Genomic DNA, 14,843 nt, shown 5'->3' with positions numbered 1-14,843 from the left:
TGATCACATCTCCACCTCACAGCCCTGGTCCTGTGTTCACATCTCCACCTCACAACCCTGATCCTGTGATCACATCTCCACCTCACAGCCCGGGTCCTGTGATCACATCTCCACCACACAGCCCTGGTCCTGTGATCACATCTCCACCTCACAGCCCTGGTCCTGTGATCACATCTCCAACACACACCGGGGGTCCTGTGATCACATCACAACCCCGGGCCTGTGATCACATCTCCTCCACACAACTCAGGTCCTGTGATCACATCTCCACCTCACAGCCCTGGTCCTGTGATCACATCTCCACCTCACAGCCCTGGTCCTGTGATCACATCTCCACCACACAGCCCTGGTCCTGTGATCACATCTCCACCTCACAGCCCTGGTCCTGTGATCACATCTCCACCTCACAGCCCTGGTCCTGTGATCACATCTCCACCTCACAGCCCTGGTCCTGTGATCACATCTCCACCTCACAGCCCTGGTCCTGTGATCACATCTCCACCTCACAGCCCTGGTCCTGTGATCACATCTCCACCTCACAGCCCTGGTCCTGTGATCATATCTCCACCTCACAGCCCTGGTCCTGTGATCACATCTCCACCACACAGCCCTGGTCCTGTGATCACATCTCCACCACACAGCCCTGGTCCTGTGATCACATCTCCACCTCACAGCCCTGGTCCTGTGATCACATCTCCACCACACACCGGGGGTCCTGTGATCACATCTCCACCTCACAACCCTGGTCCTGTGATCACATCTCCACCTCACACCGGGGGTCCTGTGATCACATCTCCACCTCACAGCCCGGGTCCTGTGATCACATCTCCACCTCACAGCCCTGGTCCTGTGATCACATCTCCACCACACACCGGGGGTCCTGTGATCACATCTCCACCACACAACCCCGATCCAGTGATCACATCTCCAACACACAACCCTGATCCTGTGATCACATTTCCACCACACACTGGGGGTCCTGTGATCACATCTCCACCTCACAACCCTGGTCCTGTGATCACATCTCCACCTCACAACCCTGGTCCTGTGATCACATCTCCTCCACACAACCCCGGGCCTGTGATCACATCTCCACCTCACAACCCTGGTCCTGTGATCACATCTCCACCTCACAGCCCTGGTCCTGTGATCACATCTCCACCTCACAGCCCTGGTCCTTTGATCACATCTCCACCACACACCGGGGGTCCTGTGATCACATCTCCACCTCACAGCCCTGGTCCTGTGATCACATCTCCACCTCACAGCCCTGGTCCTGTGATCACATCTCCACCTCACAGCCCTGGTCCTGTGATCATATCTCCACCTCACAGCCCTGGTCCTGTGATCACATCTCCACCTCACAGCCCTGGTCCTGTGATCACATCTCCACCTCACAGCCCTGGTCCTGTGATCACATCTCCACCTAACAGCCCTGGTCCTGTGATCACATCTCCACCTCACAGCCATGGTCCTGTGATCATATCTCCACCACACACCGGGGGTCCTGTGATCATATCTCCACCACACACCGGGGGTCCTGTGATCACATCTTCACATCACAACCCTGGTCCTGTGATCATATCTCCACCTCACAACCCTGGTCCTGTGATCACATCTCCACCTCACAACCCGGGTCCTGTGATCACATCTCCACCTCACAACCCGGGTCCTGTGATCACATCTCCACCTCACAACCCGGGTCCTGTGATCACATCTCCACCTCACAACCCCGGACCTGTGATCATATCTCCACCTCACAGCCCTGGTCCTGTGATCACATCTCCACCACACACCGGGGGTCCTGTGATCACATCTCCACCACACAACCCCGATCCAGTGATCACATCTCCACCTCACAACCCTGATCCTGTGATCACATCTCCACCACACACCGGGGGTCCTGTGATCATATCTCCACCACACACCGGGGGTCCTGTGATCACATCTTCACATCACAACCCTGGTCCTGTGATCATATCTCCACCTCACAACCCTGGTCCTGTGATCATATCTCCACCTCACAGCCCTGGTCCTGTGATCACATCTCCACCTCACAACCCGGGTCCTGTGATCACATCTCCACCTCACAACCCGGGTCCTGTGATCACATCTCCACCTCACAACCCCGGACCTGTGATCATATCTCCACCTCACAGCCCTGGTCCTGTGATCACATCTCCACCACACACCGGGGGTCCTGTGATCACATCTCCACCACACAACCCCGATCCAGTGATCACATCTCCACCTCACAACCCTGATCCTGTGATCACATCTCCACCACACACCGGGGGTCCTGTGATCACATCTCCACCTCACAACCCTGGTCCTGTGATCACATCTCCACCTCACAACCCCGGGCCTGTGATCACATCTCCACCTCACAACCCTGGTCCTGTGATCACATCTCCACCTCACAGCCCTGGTCCTGTGATCACATCTCCACCACACAGCCCTGGTCCTGTGATCACATCTCCACCACACAGCCCTGGTCCTGTGATCACATCGCCACCTCACAGCCCTGGTCCTGTGATCACATCTCCACCACACACCGGGGGTCCTGTGATCACATCTCCACCACACACCGGGGGTCCTGTGATCACATCTCCACCTCACAACCCTGGTCCTGTGATCACATCTCCACCTCACAGCCCTGGTCCTGTGATCACATCTCCACCACACAGCCCTGGTCCTGTGATCACATCTCCACCACACACCGGGGGTCCTGTGATCACATCTCCACCTCACAACCCTGGTCCTGTGATCACATCTCCACCTCACAACCCTGGTCCTGTGATCACATCTCCACCACACACCGGGGGTCCTGTGATCACATCTCCACCACACACCGGGGGTCCTGTGATCACATCTCCACCTCACAGCCCGGGTCCTGTGATCACATCTCCACCACACAGCCCTGGTCCTGTGATCACATCTCTACCACATAACGGGGGTCCTGTGATCACATCTCCACCTCACAACCCCGGTCCTGTGATCACATCTCCACCTCACAGCCCTGGTCCTGTGATCACATCTCCACCTCACAGCCCTGGTCCTGTGATCACATCTCCACCTCACAACCCTGGTCCTGTGATCACATCTCCACCACACACCGGGGGTCCTGTGATCACATCTCCACCACACACCGGGGGTCCTGTGATCACATCTCCACCTCACAACCCTGGTCCTGTGATCACATCTCCACCTCACAACCCTGGTCCTGTGATCACATCTCCACCACACACCGGGGGTCCTGTGATCACATCTCCACCACACACCGGGGGTCCTGTGATCACATCTCCACCTCACAGCCCTGGTCCTGTGATCACATCTCCACCACACACCGGGGGTCCAGTGATCACATCTCCACCACACACCGGGGATCCTGTGATCACATCTCCACCACACACCGGGGGTCCTGTGATCCCATCTCCACCTCACAGCCCTGGTCCTGTGATCACATCTCCACCTCACAGCCCTGGTCCTGTGATCACATCTCCACCTCACAGCCCTGGTCCTGTGATCACATCTCCACCTCACAGCCCTGGTCCTGTGATCACATCTCCACCACACAGCCCTGGTCCTGTGATCACATCTCCACCTCACAGCCCTGGTCCTGTGATCACATCTCCACCTCACAGCCCTGGTCCTGTGATCACATCTCCACCTCACAGCCCTGGTCCTGTGATCACATCTCCACCTCACAGCCCTGGTCCTGTGATCACATCTCCACCTCACAGCCCTGGTCCTGTGATCACATCTCCACCTCACAACCCTGGTCCTGTGATCACATCTCCACCTCACAACCCCGGTCCTGTGATCACATCTCCACCTCACAGCCCTGGTCCTGTGATCACATCTCCACCTCACACCGGGGGTCCTGTGATCACATCTCCACCACACACCGGGGATCCTGTGATCACATCTCCACCTCACAACCCTGATCCTGTGATCACATCTCCACCTCACAGCCCGGGTCCTGTGATCACATCTCCACCACACACCGGGGGTCCTGTGATCACATCTCCACCACACACCGGGGGTCCTGTGATCACATCTCCACCTCACAGCCCGGGTCCTGTGATCACATCTCCACCACACACCGGGGGTCCTGTGATCACATCTCCACCACACACCGGGGATCCTGTGATCACATCTCCACCACACACCGGGGGTCCTGTGATCACATCTCTATGTAAATAACATGCAGCAAAATTCTAGAATATTATTAATCTCTGTTGTGAGGGGATGAAACAAAGGAAAATAATCCAACATCTAGAACCATTTTGCAGGAGCAGAGCTGTAATAAGAGGTATAATTACCAGCAGCATTCCTATTCTCCTAATAAGTTACTGCGCCCCTCCCCCCACACTCCGGCGGACAGCGTGTGCCTCAGCGCTGGGAGAACCAGTGGAAGGAGGAGGAACCATTATCCAGAAGTAACCTGACCGGACTGGACCAAAACAAGTCTATTTCCAGGAGATCTGACCGACTGCTGGGATTTAATTAACTTTGTATGGAGGCTCCGAAGCAGGAAACATGAAGCCAATGACAGGCTGTGCGGCAGTGATCGAGTCCACCCCAGCCATCGCCGTGTAATCAGGATGACTTGCCATTCAGGAACCTGGACAAGCTGGGTGACCACCCGAGGGAGGAGTCTCGTATATGGCAAATTTTAGGATTGTTTTATCTACGAGGCTGCACTGTGAGCACCCGGCATGTCTGTACGACACAGTTGTACAGTGTGTGACCACCTACATAAAAGCAGGTTTGGCACTCTGCAGGTCCACATCATTCAGGAGAGTGATAAGACATCAGCAATGATCTTAGGGATGCAACTGTTGCCGCGATCAATCCAGGATGGGTTATAAGGCCGAATCCAAACCACTTTTAAAGTCCCTTGTTGTACAGTGAGAAAACAAGTGACAAATATTCACGACCAGAGTGGACGTCCTACCAAATCCCCTCAATGTCAGAGCATGCAAGAAACCCAAGAGCTAAAGCTCAGACACTAAAGGCCTTACAATGTTACAATTAGAAGAAAAACAAACCCTGAAGAAGTTTTGCTCACTTGGAAGGATGAAAGCCACTTTTTTTTTTTTTTCTAAGAAAAATGAACATGGCAGAGTGGCTAAACCTTGCAAAAATACTTAAGACCCAAGACTTCCAAACCTACGTCCTTAGGAGACACGAGACTGAAGTGAAGGAGTAAGAAGTGGAGTGGTGGTGGGGGATGATTTGTGCTAGTTTTGCAGCAACAGGACTTGGGCACCGGGCAGACGCTGAGTCGACCCATGAACCCCTTTGTTTACCAAAGCGATCTAGAGCCAAAAAGAGGAGGTCACAGATTGAAAAGCGACCGTACGGCCAAAACTGGGTCGTGTCTGATGGCACCGCTCAGAAAACAGAACGGCTGAAAGTAAAGAATGGCCGGGTCACGTGCCTCCGTTATGTCCCCAAAAGTAAAACTACAATATTCAAAGAGGGTGTACTTACTTTTCTCATGCATACATACACCCCTATATATATTCTATAAATTCTCATATTTACCTGTCATACTAGAAAAAAATTTAAAAAAATAAAAAGCCTCTGCCGCCGCCGTCCCCAGCAGGGACTTAGTGTCAGGAGTTGCTGATGTTTTCTGATCCTAATTTACTGACGCATGAAGATCTGACCTTGTGCTGAACTCAGAAAGCGAGTCGACACCTCAGCTGCAAAACAACCCACCGAGACGACCACTCCGCAGTGCGACTACCGGGCCAAAATCCTACAGCCCGTGCCCTCCAGACAGATCACTGGCCACCATCCCTGCGCCCTCCAGACAGATCACTGGCCACCATCCCTGAGCCCTCCAGACAGATCACTGGCCACCATCCCTGCGCCCTCCAGACAGATCACTGGCCACCATCCCTGCGCCCTCCAGACAGATCACTGGCCACCATCCCTGCGCCCTCCAGACAGATCACTGGCCACCATCCCTGCGCCCTCCAGACAGATCACTGGCCACCATCCCTGCGCCCTCCAGACAGATCACTGGCCACCATCCCTGCGCCCTCCAGACAGATCACTGGCCACCATCCCGGCGCCCTCCAGACAGATCACTGGCCACCATCCCTGCGCCCTCCAGACAGATCACTGGCCACCATCCCGGCGCCCTCCAGACAGATCACTGGCCACCATCCCTGCGCCCTCCAGACAGATCACTAGTCACCATCCCTGCGCCCTCCAGACAGATCACTGGCCACCATCCCTGCGCCCTCCAGACAGATCACTGGCCACCATCCCGGCGCCCTCCAGACAGATCACTGGCCACCATCCCTGCGCCCTCCAGACAGATCACTGGTCACCATCCCTGCGCCCTCCAGACAGATCACTGGCCACCATCCCTGGGCCCTCCAGACAGATCACTGGCCACCATCCCTGAGGATACCCGCTGCCAGGGGAAAGGGCCAGTACATAGTAAATGGAAACAGTCTACAACTTCCTATCATGCTTTATGCTTCACGCCGCAAGATCTCTGCTGGCTGTAACTGAGATAAGGCCAGAGGAGAGAGACGCAAGAGGAAGGAAAAAAAATCCATCTCCGGCAGCTGCTTACTTTCTCCTCCATGCTTTACACTGCAGTTTGGTTGCTGTGCTCCCATCAGAAAGGAGAAGTCAGAAGTTACTGCGAACATGACACAGTCGGCTCTACTACATCATCAACCCTCCCAACAATCGGCTGCTTGCGCTGGGGGAGCAGACACTGGGGCTGCGCGGCGTCACCGAAACTTCTCCCATGGGAAAGGAATTTACAAAACGGCTAATTAACACTGAGGGGATTAAGGAAAAATACAGGACAGTAATCTGGGGGGAGAGATCACATGGGGGGCTCCTCATATCAGAGGGTCCTAATGAACCAGTCACCTGACTGCTTAAAGGGGCGCTGCGGGAAATAAGGCGCAAGCAACGTACAACAACAAGTGCTGACACGGGCTCCACGGTTAATAATTACAGATCTCTGCAGTTACAGCATTTCTGGGGAATATCCTGAGGCCAAACCTGACAGAGCAGAGCTGAGGGTTTGTTACACTTGTACCCAGCTCACACAATCCTCTGTGATGTCAACGGTTTACAGTGTTATAATACCGGTGATTAGGAACCAGCAGAATAGTGAGTGCAGCTCTGAAGTATAATACAGGATGTAACTCAGGATCAGTAATGTATGTACACAGTGACTGCACCAGCAGAATAGTGAGTGCAGCTCTGGGGTATAATACAGGATGTAACTCAGGATCAGTAATGTAATGTATGTACACAGTGACTGCACCAGCAGAATAGTGAGTGCAGCTCTGGAGTATAATACAGGATGTAACTCAGGATCAGTAATGTAATGTATGTACACAGTGACTGCACCAGCAGAATAGTGAGTGCAGCTCTGGAGTATAATACAGGATGTAACTCAGGATCAGTAATGTAATGTATGTACACAGTGACTGCACCAGCAGAATAGTGAGTGCAGCTCTGGAGTATAATACAGGATGTAACTCAGGATCAGTAATGTAATGTATGTACACAGTGACTGCACCAGCAGAATAGTGAGTGCAGCTCTGGGGTATAATACAGGATGTAACTCAGGATCAGTAATGTAATGTATGTACACAGTAACTGCACCAGCAGAATAGTGAGTGCAGCTCTGGGGTATAATACAGGAGGTAACTGAGGATCAGTAATGTAATGTATGTACACAGTGACTGCACCAGCAGAATAGTGAGTGCAGCTCTGGGGTATAATACAGGAGGTAACTCAGGATCAGTAATGTATGTACACAGTGACTGCACCAGCAGAATAGTGAGTGCAGCTCTGGAGTATAATACAGGATGTAACTCAGGATCAGTAATGTAATGTATGTACACAGTGACTGCACCAGCAGAATAGTGAGTGCAGCTCTGGAGTATAATACAGGATGTAACTCAGGATCAGTAATGTAATGTACAGTGCCTACAAGTAGTATTCAACCCCCTGCAGATTTAGCAGGTTTACACATTTGGATTTTACTTGGCATTGTGACATTTGGACTGTAGATCAGCCTGGAAGTGTGAAATGCACTGCAGCAAAAAAATGTTATTTCTTTGTTTATTTTATTTTTTTTAAATTGTGAAAAGTTCTTTCAGAGGGTCATTTATTATTCAACCCCTCAACCCACCAGAATTCTGTTTGGTTCCCCTAAAGTATTAAGAAGTAGTTCAGGCACAAAGAACAATGAGCTTCACATGTTTGGATTAATTATCTCTTTTTCCAGCCTTTTCTGACTATTTAAGACCCTCCCCAAACTTGTGAACAGCACTCATACATGGTCAACATGGGAAAGACAAAGGAGCATTCCAAGGTCATCAGAGACAAGATCGTGGAGGGTCACAAGGCTGGCAAGGGGTACAAAACCCTTTCCAAGGAGTTAGGCCTACCTGTCTCCACTGTTGGGAGCATCATCCGGAAGTGGAAGGCTTATGGAACTACTGTTAGCCTTCCACGGCCTGGACAGCCTTTGAAAGTTTCCTCCCGTGCCGAGGCCAGGCTTGTCCGAAGAGTCAAGGCTAACCCAAGGACAACAAGGAAGGAGCTCCGGGAAGATCTCATGGCAGTGGGGACATTGGTTTCAGTCAATACCATAAGTAACGTACTCCACCGCAATGGTCTCCGTTCCAGACGAGCCCGTAAGGTACCTTTACTTTCAAAGCGTCATGTCAAGGCTCGTCTACAGTTTGCTCATGATCACTTGGAGGACTCTGAGACTGACTGGTTCAAGGTTCTCTGGTCTGATGAGACCAAGATCGAGATCTTTGGTGCCAACCACACACGTGACGTTTGGAGACTGGATGGCACTGCATACGACCCCAAGAATACCATCCCTACAGTCAAGCATGGTGGTGGCAGCATCATGCTGTGGGGCTGTTTCTCAGCCAAGGGGCCTGGCCATCTGGTCCGCATCCATGGGAAGATGGATAGCACGGCCTACCTGGAGATTTTGGCCAAGAACCTCCACTCCTCCATCAAGGATCTTAAAGGGAACCTGTCACCACGTTTTTGGAAGATGGGATAAAAATAGCGTTAAATAGGGGCAGAGGTGGGCGTTACATTAGTGTGTTTGTTATGCGTTTATTACCCACCTAAGTTGCCGAAATACCTTTGCAAAGTCTCCGTTTTCGCCTGTCAATCAGGCTGGTCTGGTCAAAAGGGCGTCTTGTCTTCCCCCAGATTTTGCGTAGTTTTCCGTTGGTGGCGTAGTGGTGTGCGCATGCCCAAGGTCCCGAATCCTCTGCCAGGGGATTTAAAAGAGCGCGCTGTTCGTTTTCATTGGTGATCGGTGGGCGCGGCCATCTTCTTTTGGCCGCGCGTGCGCAGAAGCGGCGCTCTGCTGGCCGCGGCTTCAGGAAAATGGCCGCGGGATGCCGCGCGTGCGCAGATGGATATCGCGGCGGCCATTTTCCTGAAGCCGCGGCCAGCAGAGCGCCGCTTCTGCGCACGCGCGGCCAAAGGAAGATGGCCGCGCCCACCGATCACCAATGAAAACGAACAGCGCGCTCTTTTAAATCCCCTGGCAGAGGATTCGGGACCTTGGGCATGCGCACACCACTACGCCACCAACGGAAAACTACGCAAAATCTGGGGGAAGACAACGCCCTTTTGACCAGACCAGCCTGATTGACAGGCGAAAACGGAGACTTTGCAAAGGTATTTCGGCAACTTAGGTGGGTAATAAACGCATAACAAACACACTAATGTAACGCCCACCTCTGCCCCTATTTAACGCTATTTTTATCCCATCTTCCAAAAACGTGGTGACAGGTTCCCTTTAAGATGGGTCGTCATTTCATCTTCCAACAAGACAACGACCCAAAGCATACAGCCAAGAAAACCAAGGCCTGGTTCAAGAGGCAAAAAATCAAGGTGTTGCAGTGGCCTAGTCAGTCTCCTGACCTTAACCCAATTGAAAACTTGTGGAAGGAGCTCAAGATTAAAGTCCACATGAGACACCCAAAGAACCTAGATAACTTGGAGAAGATCTGCATGGAGGAGTGGGCCAAGATAACTCCAGAGACCTGTGCCGGCCTCATCAGGTCTTATAAAAGACGATTATTAGCTGTAATTGCAAACAAAGGTTATTCCACAAAATATTAAACCTAGGGGTTGAAGAATAATTGACCCACACTTTTATGTTTAAAATTTATAAAAATTTAACTGAGCAACAAAACTTTTTGGTTTGTAAGATTTATGCATCTGTTAATAAATCCTGCTCTTGTTTGAAGTTTGAAGGCTCTGACTTATTGGCATCTTAGTAAACCTGCTAAATCTGCAGGGGGTTGAATACTACTTTTAGGCACTGTATGTACACAGTGACTGCACCAGCAGAATAGTGAGTGCAGCTCTGGAGTATAATACAGGATGTAACTCAGGATCAGTAATGTAATGTATGTACACAGTGACTGCACCAGCAGAATAGTGAGTGCAGCTCTGGAGTATAATACAGGATGTAACTCAGGATCAGTAATGTAATGTATGTACACAGTGACTGCACCAGCAGAATAGTGAGTGCAGCTCTGGAGTATAATACAGGATGTAACTCAGGATCAGTAATGTAATGTATGTACACAGTGACTGCACCAGCAGAATAGTGAGTGCAGCTCTGGAGTATAATACAGGAGGTAACTCAGGATCAGTAATGTAATGTATGTACACAGTGACTGCACCAGCAGAATAGTGAGGGCAGCTCTGGAGTATAATACAGGATGTAACTCAGGATCAGTAATGTAATGTATGTACACAGTGACTGCACCAGCAGAATAGTGAGTGCAGCTCTGGGGTATAATACAGGATGTAACTCAGGATCAGTAATGTAATGTATGTACACAGTGACTGCACCAGCAGAATAGTGAGTGCAGCTCTGGAGTATAATACAGGATGTAACTAAGGATCAGTAATGTATGTACACAGTGACTGCACCTGCAGAATAGTGAGTGCAGCTCTGGAGTATAATACAGGAGGTAACTCAGGATCAGTAATGTATGTACACAGTGACTGCACCAGCAGAATAGTGAGCGCAGCTCTGGGGGTATAATACAGGATGTAACTCAGGATCAGTAATGTAATGTATGTACACAGTGACTGCACCAGCAGAATAGTGAGTGCAGCTCTGGAGTATAATACAGGATGTAACTCAGGATCAGTAATGTAATGTATGTACACAGTGACTGCACCAGCAGAATAGTGAGTGCAGCTCTGGGGTATAATACAGGATGTAACTCAGGATCAGTAATGTAATGTATGTACACAGTGACTGCACCAGCAGAATAGTGAGTGCAGCTCTGGAGTATAATACAGGATGTAACTCAGGATCAGTAATGTAATGTATGTACACAGTGACTGCACCAGCAGAATAGTGAGTGCAGCTCTGGAGTATAATACAGGATGTAACTAAGGATCAGTAATGTAATGTATGTACACAGTGACTGCACCAGCAGAATAGTGAGTGCAGCTCTGGAGTATAATACAGGATGTAATAATTCATAGTCTCTGTGCCCCTGCCATACCCCCCGGCACGCTCAGCAGTAAAGGGCCATTACGATGTGTTCGCAGTGACGTTGACCGGCATCTTGTTACATACAGGCTAGAAAAGGAGTACAAAAGGAGCATATAGGTTTTTTAAAAAGTAGAAAATATTTTATTAATCATTACACAGGACATATAAAGTGCCTACAATATTTCAAAAATCAATATACAATAAGGTGCCTAAGAATGGTAAGAGCGGATATCCCCCGGTGTAAGCTGCCCAAGTAACCAACATGCATAGTTGCAAGAAAGAGGGCTGCAAAGAATCAAGTTGTATGTTGGCTCATGGGTAAAAGGTATCCCATAGCACAAAATCAAAAATTGTAAAGAGCAGCGCTTACCGATATGGGTCTGCGGGCACCAGGTAGGATCCAATAGCCAAAAACCCCCGACGCGCGTTTCGCTTCTTCCAGTGTTGTTGCTTTCTCAAGGGGAAGTGATAATCATTGTCGCAAGGACCTTCAAATAGGATTGGCTGCCGTGCATGTGACACATCACATGCTACAGCTCGGCCAATAGCAGCGGTAAACCCCGAATGCACGTGGAAGGCAATATAGACGCCGCTCTGGCGGGGAGCGCACACCCCGCATGTGCACCACCGCAACCAATATGATCATAATGACGCCACAAAGGGGACCTCCCACCGAAACATCAATATATCAAACCATACAGGCGCCCGCATGTCCTCAGGGTTTATCCCTCTCGCTGTTCTACATCCAGAGCTCATTACACAGGACAGTCAGGGCTGATTACAGGTTGGACACTTTTTTCCTTGTTTACGGACATTTATTTTTATTTTATTTTTAACGCAAAAGCCAAAAACTTCTACAAACGCCACAATGGATAAGTCAGTTATAACATCACTTGTGCACCGACGGACATCTTGACCCTATTTTCCTATATTTCTGTGGGTGACACTGACCCCAGAAGTAAATCCACGATGTGCTGCTTCTATCTGCAAGCACTCCAGCCACTACAACTCCCAGCATGAAATCCTACAAATCTCCACTAGTGGCCGCTGCAGGAAGATGTTAAGTCCGATCATTGAGGGTCCGAGATCTGCTGGATCAGGGTCCTTAGAGGATGAAGGGGGGGGGGGGGGGTGATTCTTTGAGACTCCCCCAATCTATAAAGTGTACAGGAACCACGTACTCCTGACTAATGCGCGACCGGGTGATGCAAAATTACACCATTAAATTATTTTTCCTTCAATTTAAAAAAAAAAAAAAGGGGCAGGAAAATACATTGAATAACACAAGGGCACAGCAGGACAACAAGGCCATGGTACGGAAGGCTCTGTGCCGTCTCGGTACAAGGCACCCAGGTGTAAATCTTTAACAGAGCGCCGACATTATCCTGCTTTATGGCTGGTGTAGTGCCGAAGGCGGCAGCAAAGCACTCCAACACTAAAGAAAGGACGAGGCTCATGTGAGCGCCCACTGCTGGCTGCAACGTCACACGGCAGCCGGAAACCAAAACGTTATGTGTCCCCCTCACAACCAATGATCGATGGCCTGTATGGCCCAGGATGGTCGGGGCACCAGCACGTGAATTACGGCCTCATGCAGAACCCGTCAGGGTGAAGCCCCCTCCCCAGGTTGCGTCCAGTTTACTAAGACCACTGCACTGGGATCGGGTGAAGCTGTTGTGCCCGTCAGAGGGAATCGCGGCTTCACCTGATGGCACGGCTCTGGCGGGGGGGCACGGCCCCGCTGCCTCTACCCAGGAAATGCATCCACATGGGCCATAAGCTGGGGGTACTGCCATCTACTGGTATGTAACAGAATTACTCCAGCCAGAAAGGCACCCATTGCAGGACAGACAGAGGGTGCCCCAGCCTCCCGAGACAGACCCCAGCCGCCCGAGAGAGAGACCCCGAGCTAGCCCCAGCCGCCCGAGAGAAACCCCAGCCGCCCAAGAGAAACCCCAGCCGCCCGAGAGAAACCCCGAGCTAGCCCCGGCTGCCCGAGAGACCCCGAGCTAGCCCCGGCCGCCCGAGAGAAACCAAGGCCGCCCGAGAGAGACCCCGAGCTAGCCCCGGCTGCCCGAGAGAGAGCCCCCGGCCGCCCGAGAGAGCCTGTAATACTATATTGCACGCCGCTCTCCTTCCAACCCTCCGCCGCGGCCAGACACTTACGCTGGTGACTCTCCGGTAGATCTGCGCAGCGTTTTGGCACTCGGAGTAGGGGTATTCGGAGGTGGCCATCTCAAGCATGCACATCCCAAACGCATACACGTCTACGGACTCGTCGTATTTCTCCTCATACATCTCGGGCGCCATGAACTCAGGGGTACCTTAAATTAAAAGAACGGTTCAGACGCTAAGTTTCCTGAGACTCTCGAGCAGGATGCTGGCGGCACTACTCACCACGAAGGTGTTCGGGGGAAGAAGACCTGCGAGAAAGACAGTGGGGGGCAAAGAAGAAGAAGGAAAAAAAAGGAAAAAAAGAGGAGGAAAGCTTCTTAGTCAGGCTGTAAAGAAAATGCAATTTACACGTCTTCCATTGCAAGGTCTCAGAAGGGAAGTGGGACGGGGGGCAAAACCCGACCCCCAACATTACGGCCACTGTAGGAATAATTTCCTTCCATCACCAAGTAAATGGAGAGATGCAGAAGTGCGGCTCCCTGCGCCGCACACTACCTGGACCTACCTGTGAGGACGGCGCCACCTGCTGCTGGGAGGAAGAACAGACGACTGTTAGTCACAACTTTCCATTCACCTGGGAGAACCGGACGCAGGAGGAGGAGGAGGAAACCTTGCAATGGAAAACGGCCACGAGTCCGGGCAGTAAATACATCGCATTGGAAGACGGAAATGGCAGGGTAAAAAATAAAAAAAATCACTCCGAACTCGAACTCACCGGATCCCTGCTCTTCACATACTTACGGTATAAACTGCAGTACACATTAATAAATGGCCAACTGCGGCCAATTATGGGGGAGCCCATGGCCTACAGGCAAGAAAAACACTCAAAATACAGAGAGGTGGTCAGGATGGAGCGTCATGTGCTGCGAGGGGCTCCGGGGACATGTGATAGGGGGTTTGGGTGGGGGTCGGACTATGACCTGGGAAACTGATCAGCCATCCTGGAAGGAAAGGGTTAAGAGCTGCGCGAACGTGTAACATGAATAACCTGCATTATAGGAGCACACAAGTCGCCCCCGTTACACGAGACCCCCCGAAACACGAGGCGGACCGCGCCAGCAGGTCCACTTTTAGCCGCACACATGTGGGGATGCACTGGTCACTGATT

The 14,843-nt window shown here is 51.3% G+C and overlaps 1 protein-coding gene across 9 annotated transcripts in view; it reads right to left on the bottom strand.

The window, feature by feature from the left end:
• The window catches only part of WNK1 (WNK lysine deficient protein kinase 1), a 72,677-nt gene that overhangs the window by 32,944 nt on the left and 24,890 nt on the right, over positions 1-14,843 (bottom strand). For 8 of the 9 annotated variants that reach the window (XM_077267019.1, XM_077267020.1, XM_077267024.1 and 5 more), the window contains exon 4: positions 13,727-13,884. In XM_077267019.1, the coding sequence (XP_077123134.1) occupies positions 13,727-13,884 (158 nt within the window). Of the gene's footprint in view, positions 1-13,726; positions 13,885-13,957; positions 13,984-14,843 lie in introns of all 9 variants that reach the window. The other variant, XM_077267026.1, reaches the window with a different exon arrangement.

The sequence above is a fragment of the Ranitomeya variabilis genome, chromosome 5 (assembly GCF_051348905.1).
Source record: "Ranitomeya variabilis isolate aRanVar5 chromosome 5, aRanVar5.hap1, whole genome shotgun sequence".
In the NCBI taxonomy this organism is placed as follows: Eukaryota; Metazoa; Chordata; class Amphibia; order Anura; family Dendrobatidae; genus Ranitomeya; species Ranitomeya variabilis.
The sequence above is the reverse complement of the archived record's forward strand: the minus strand, read 5'-3'. Positions and strand labels throughout refer to the sequence as shown.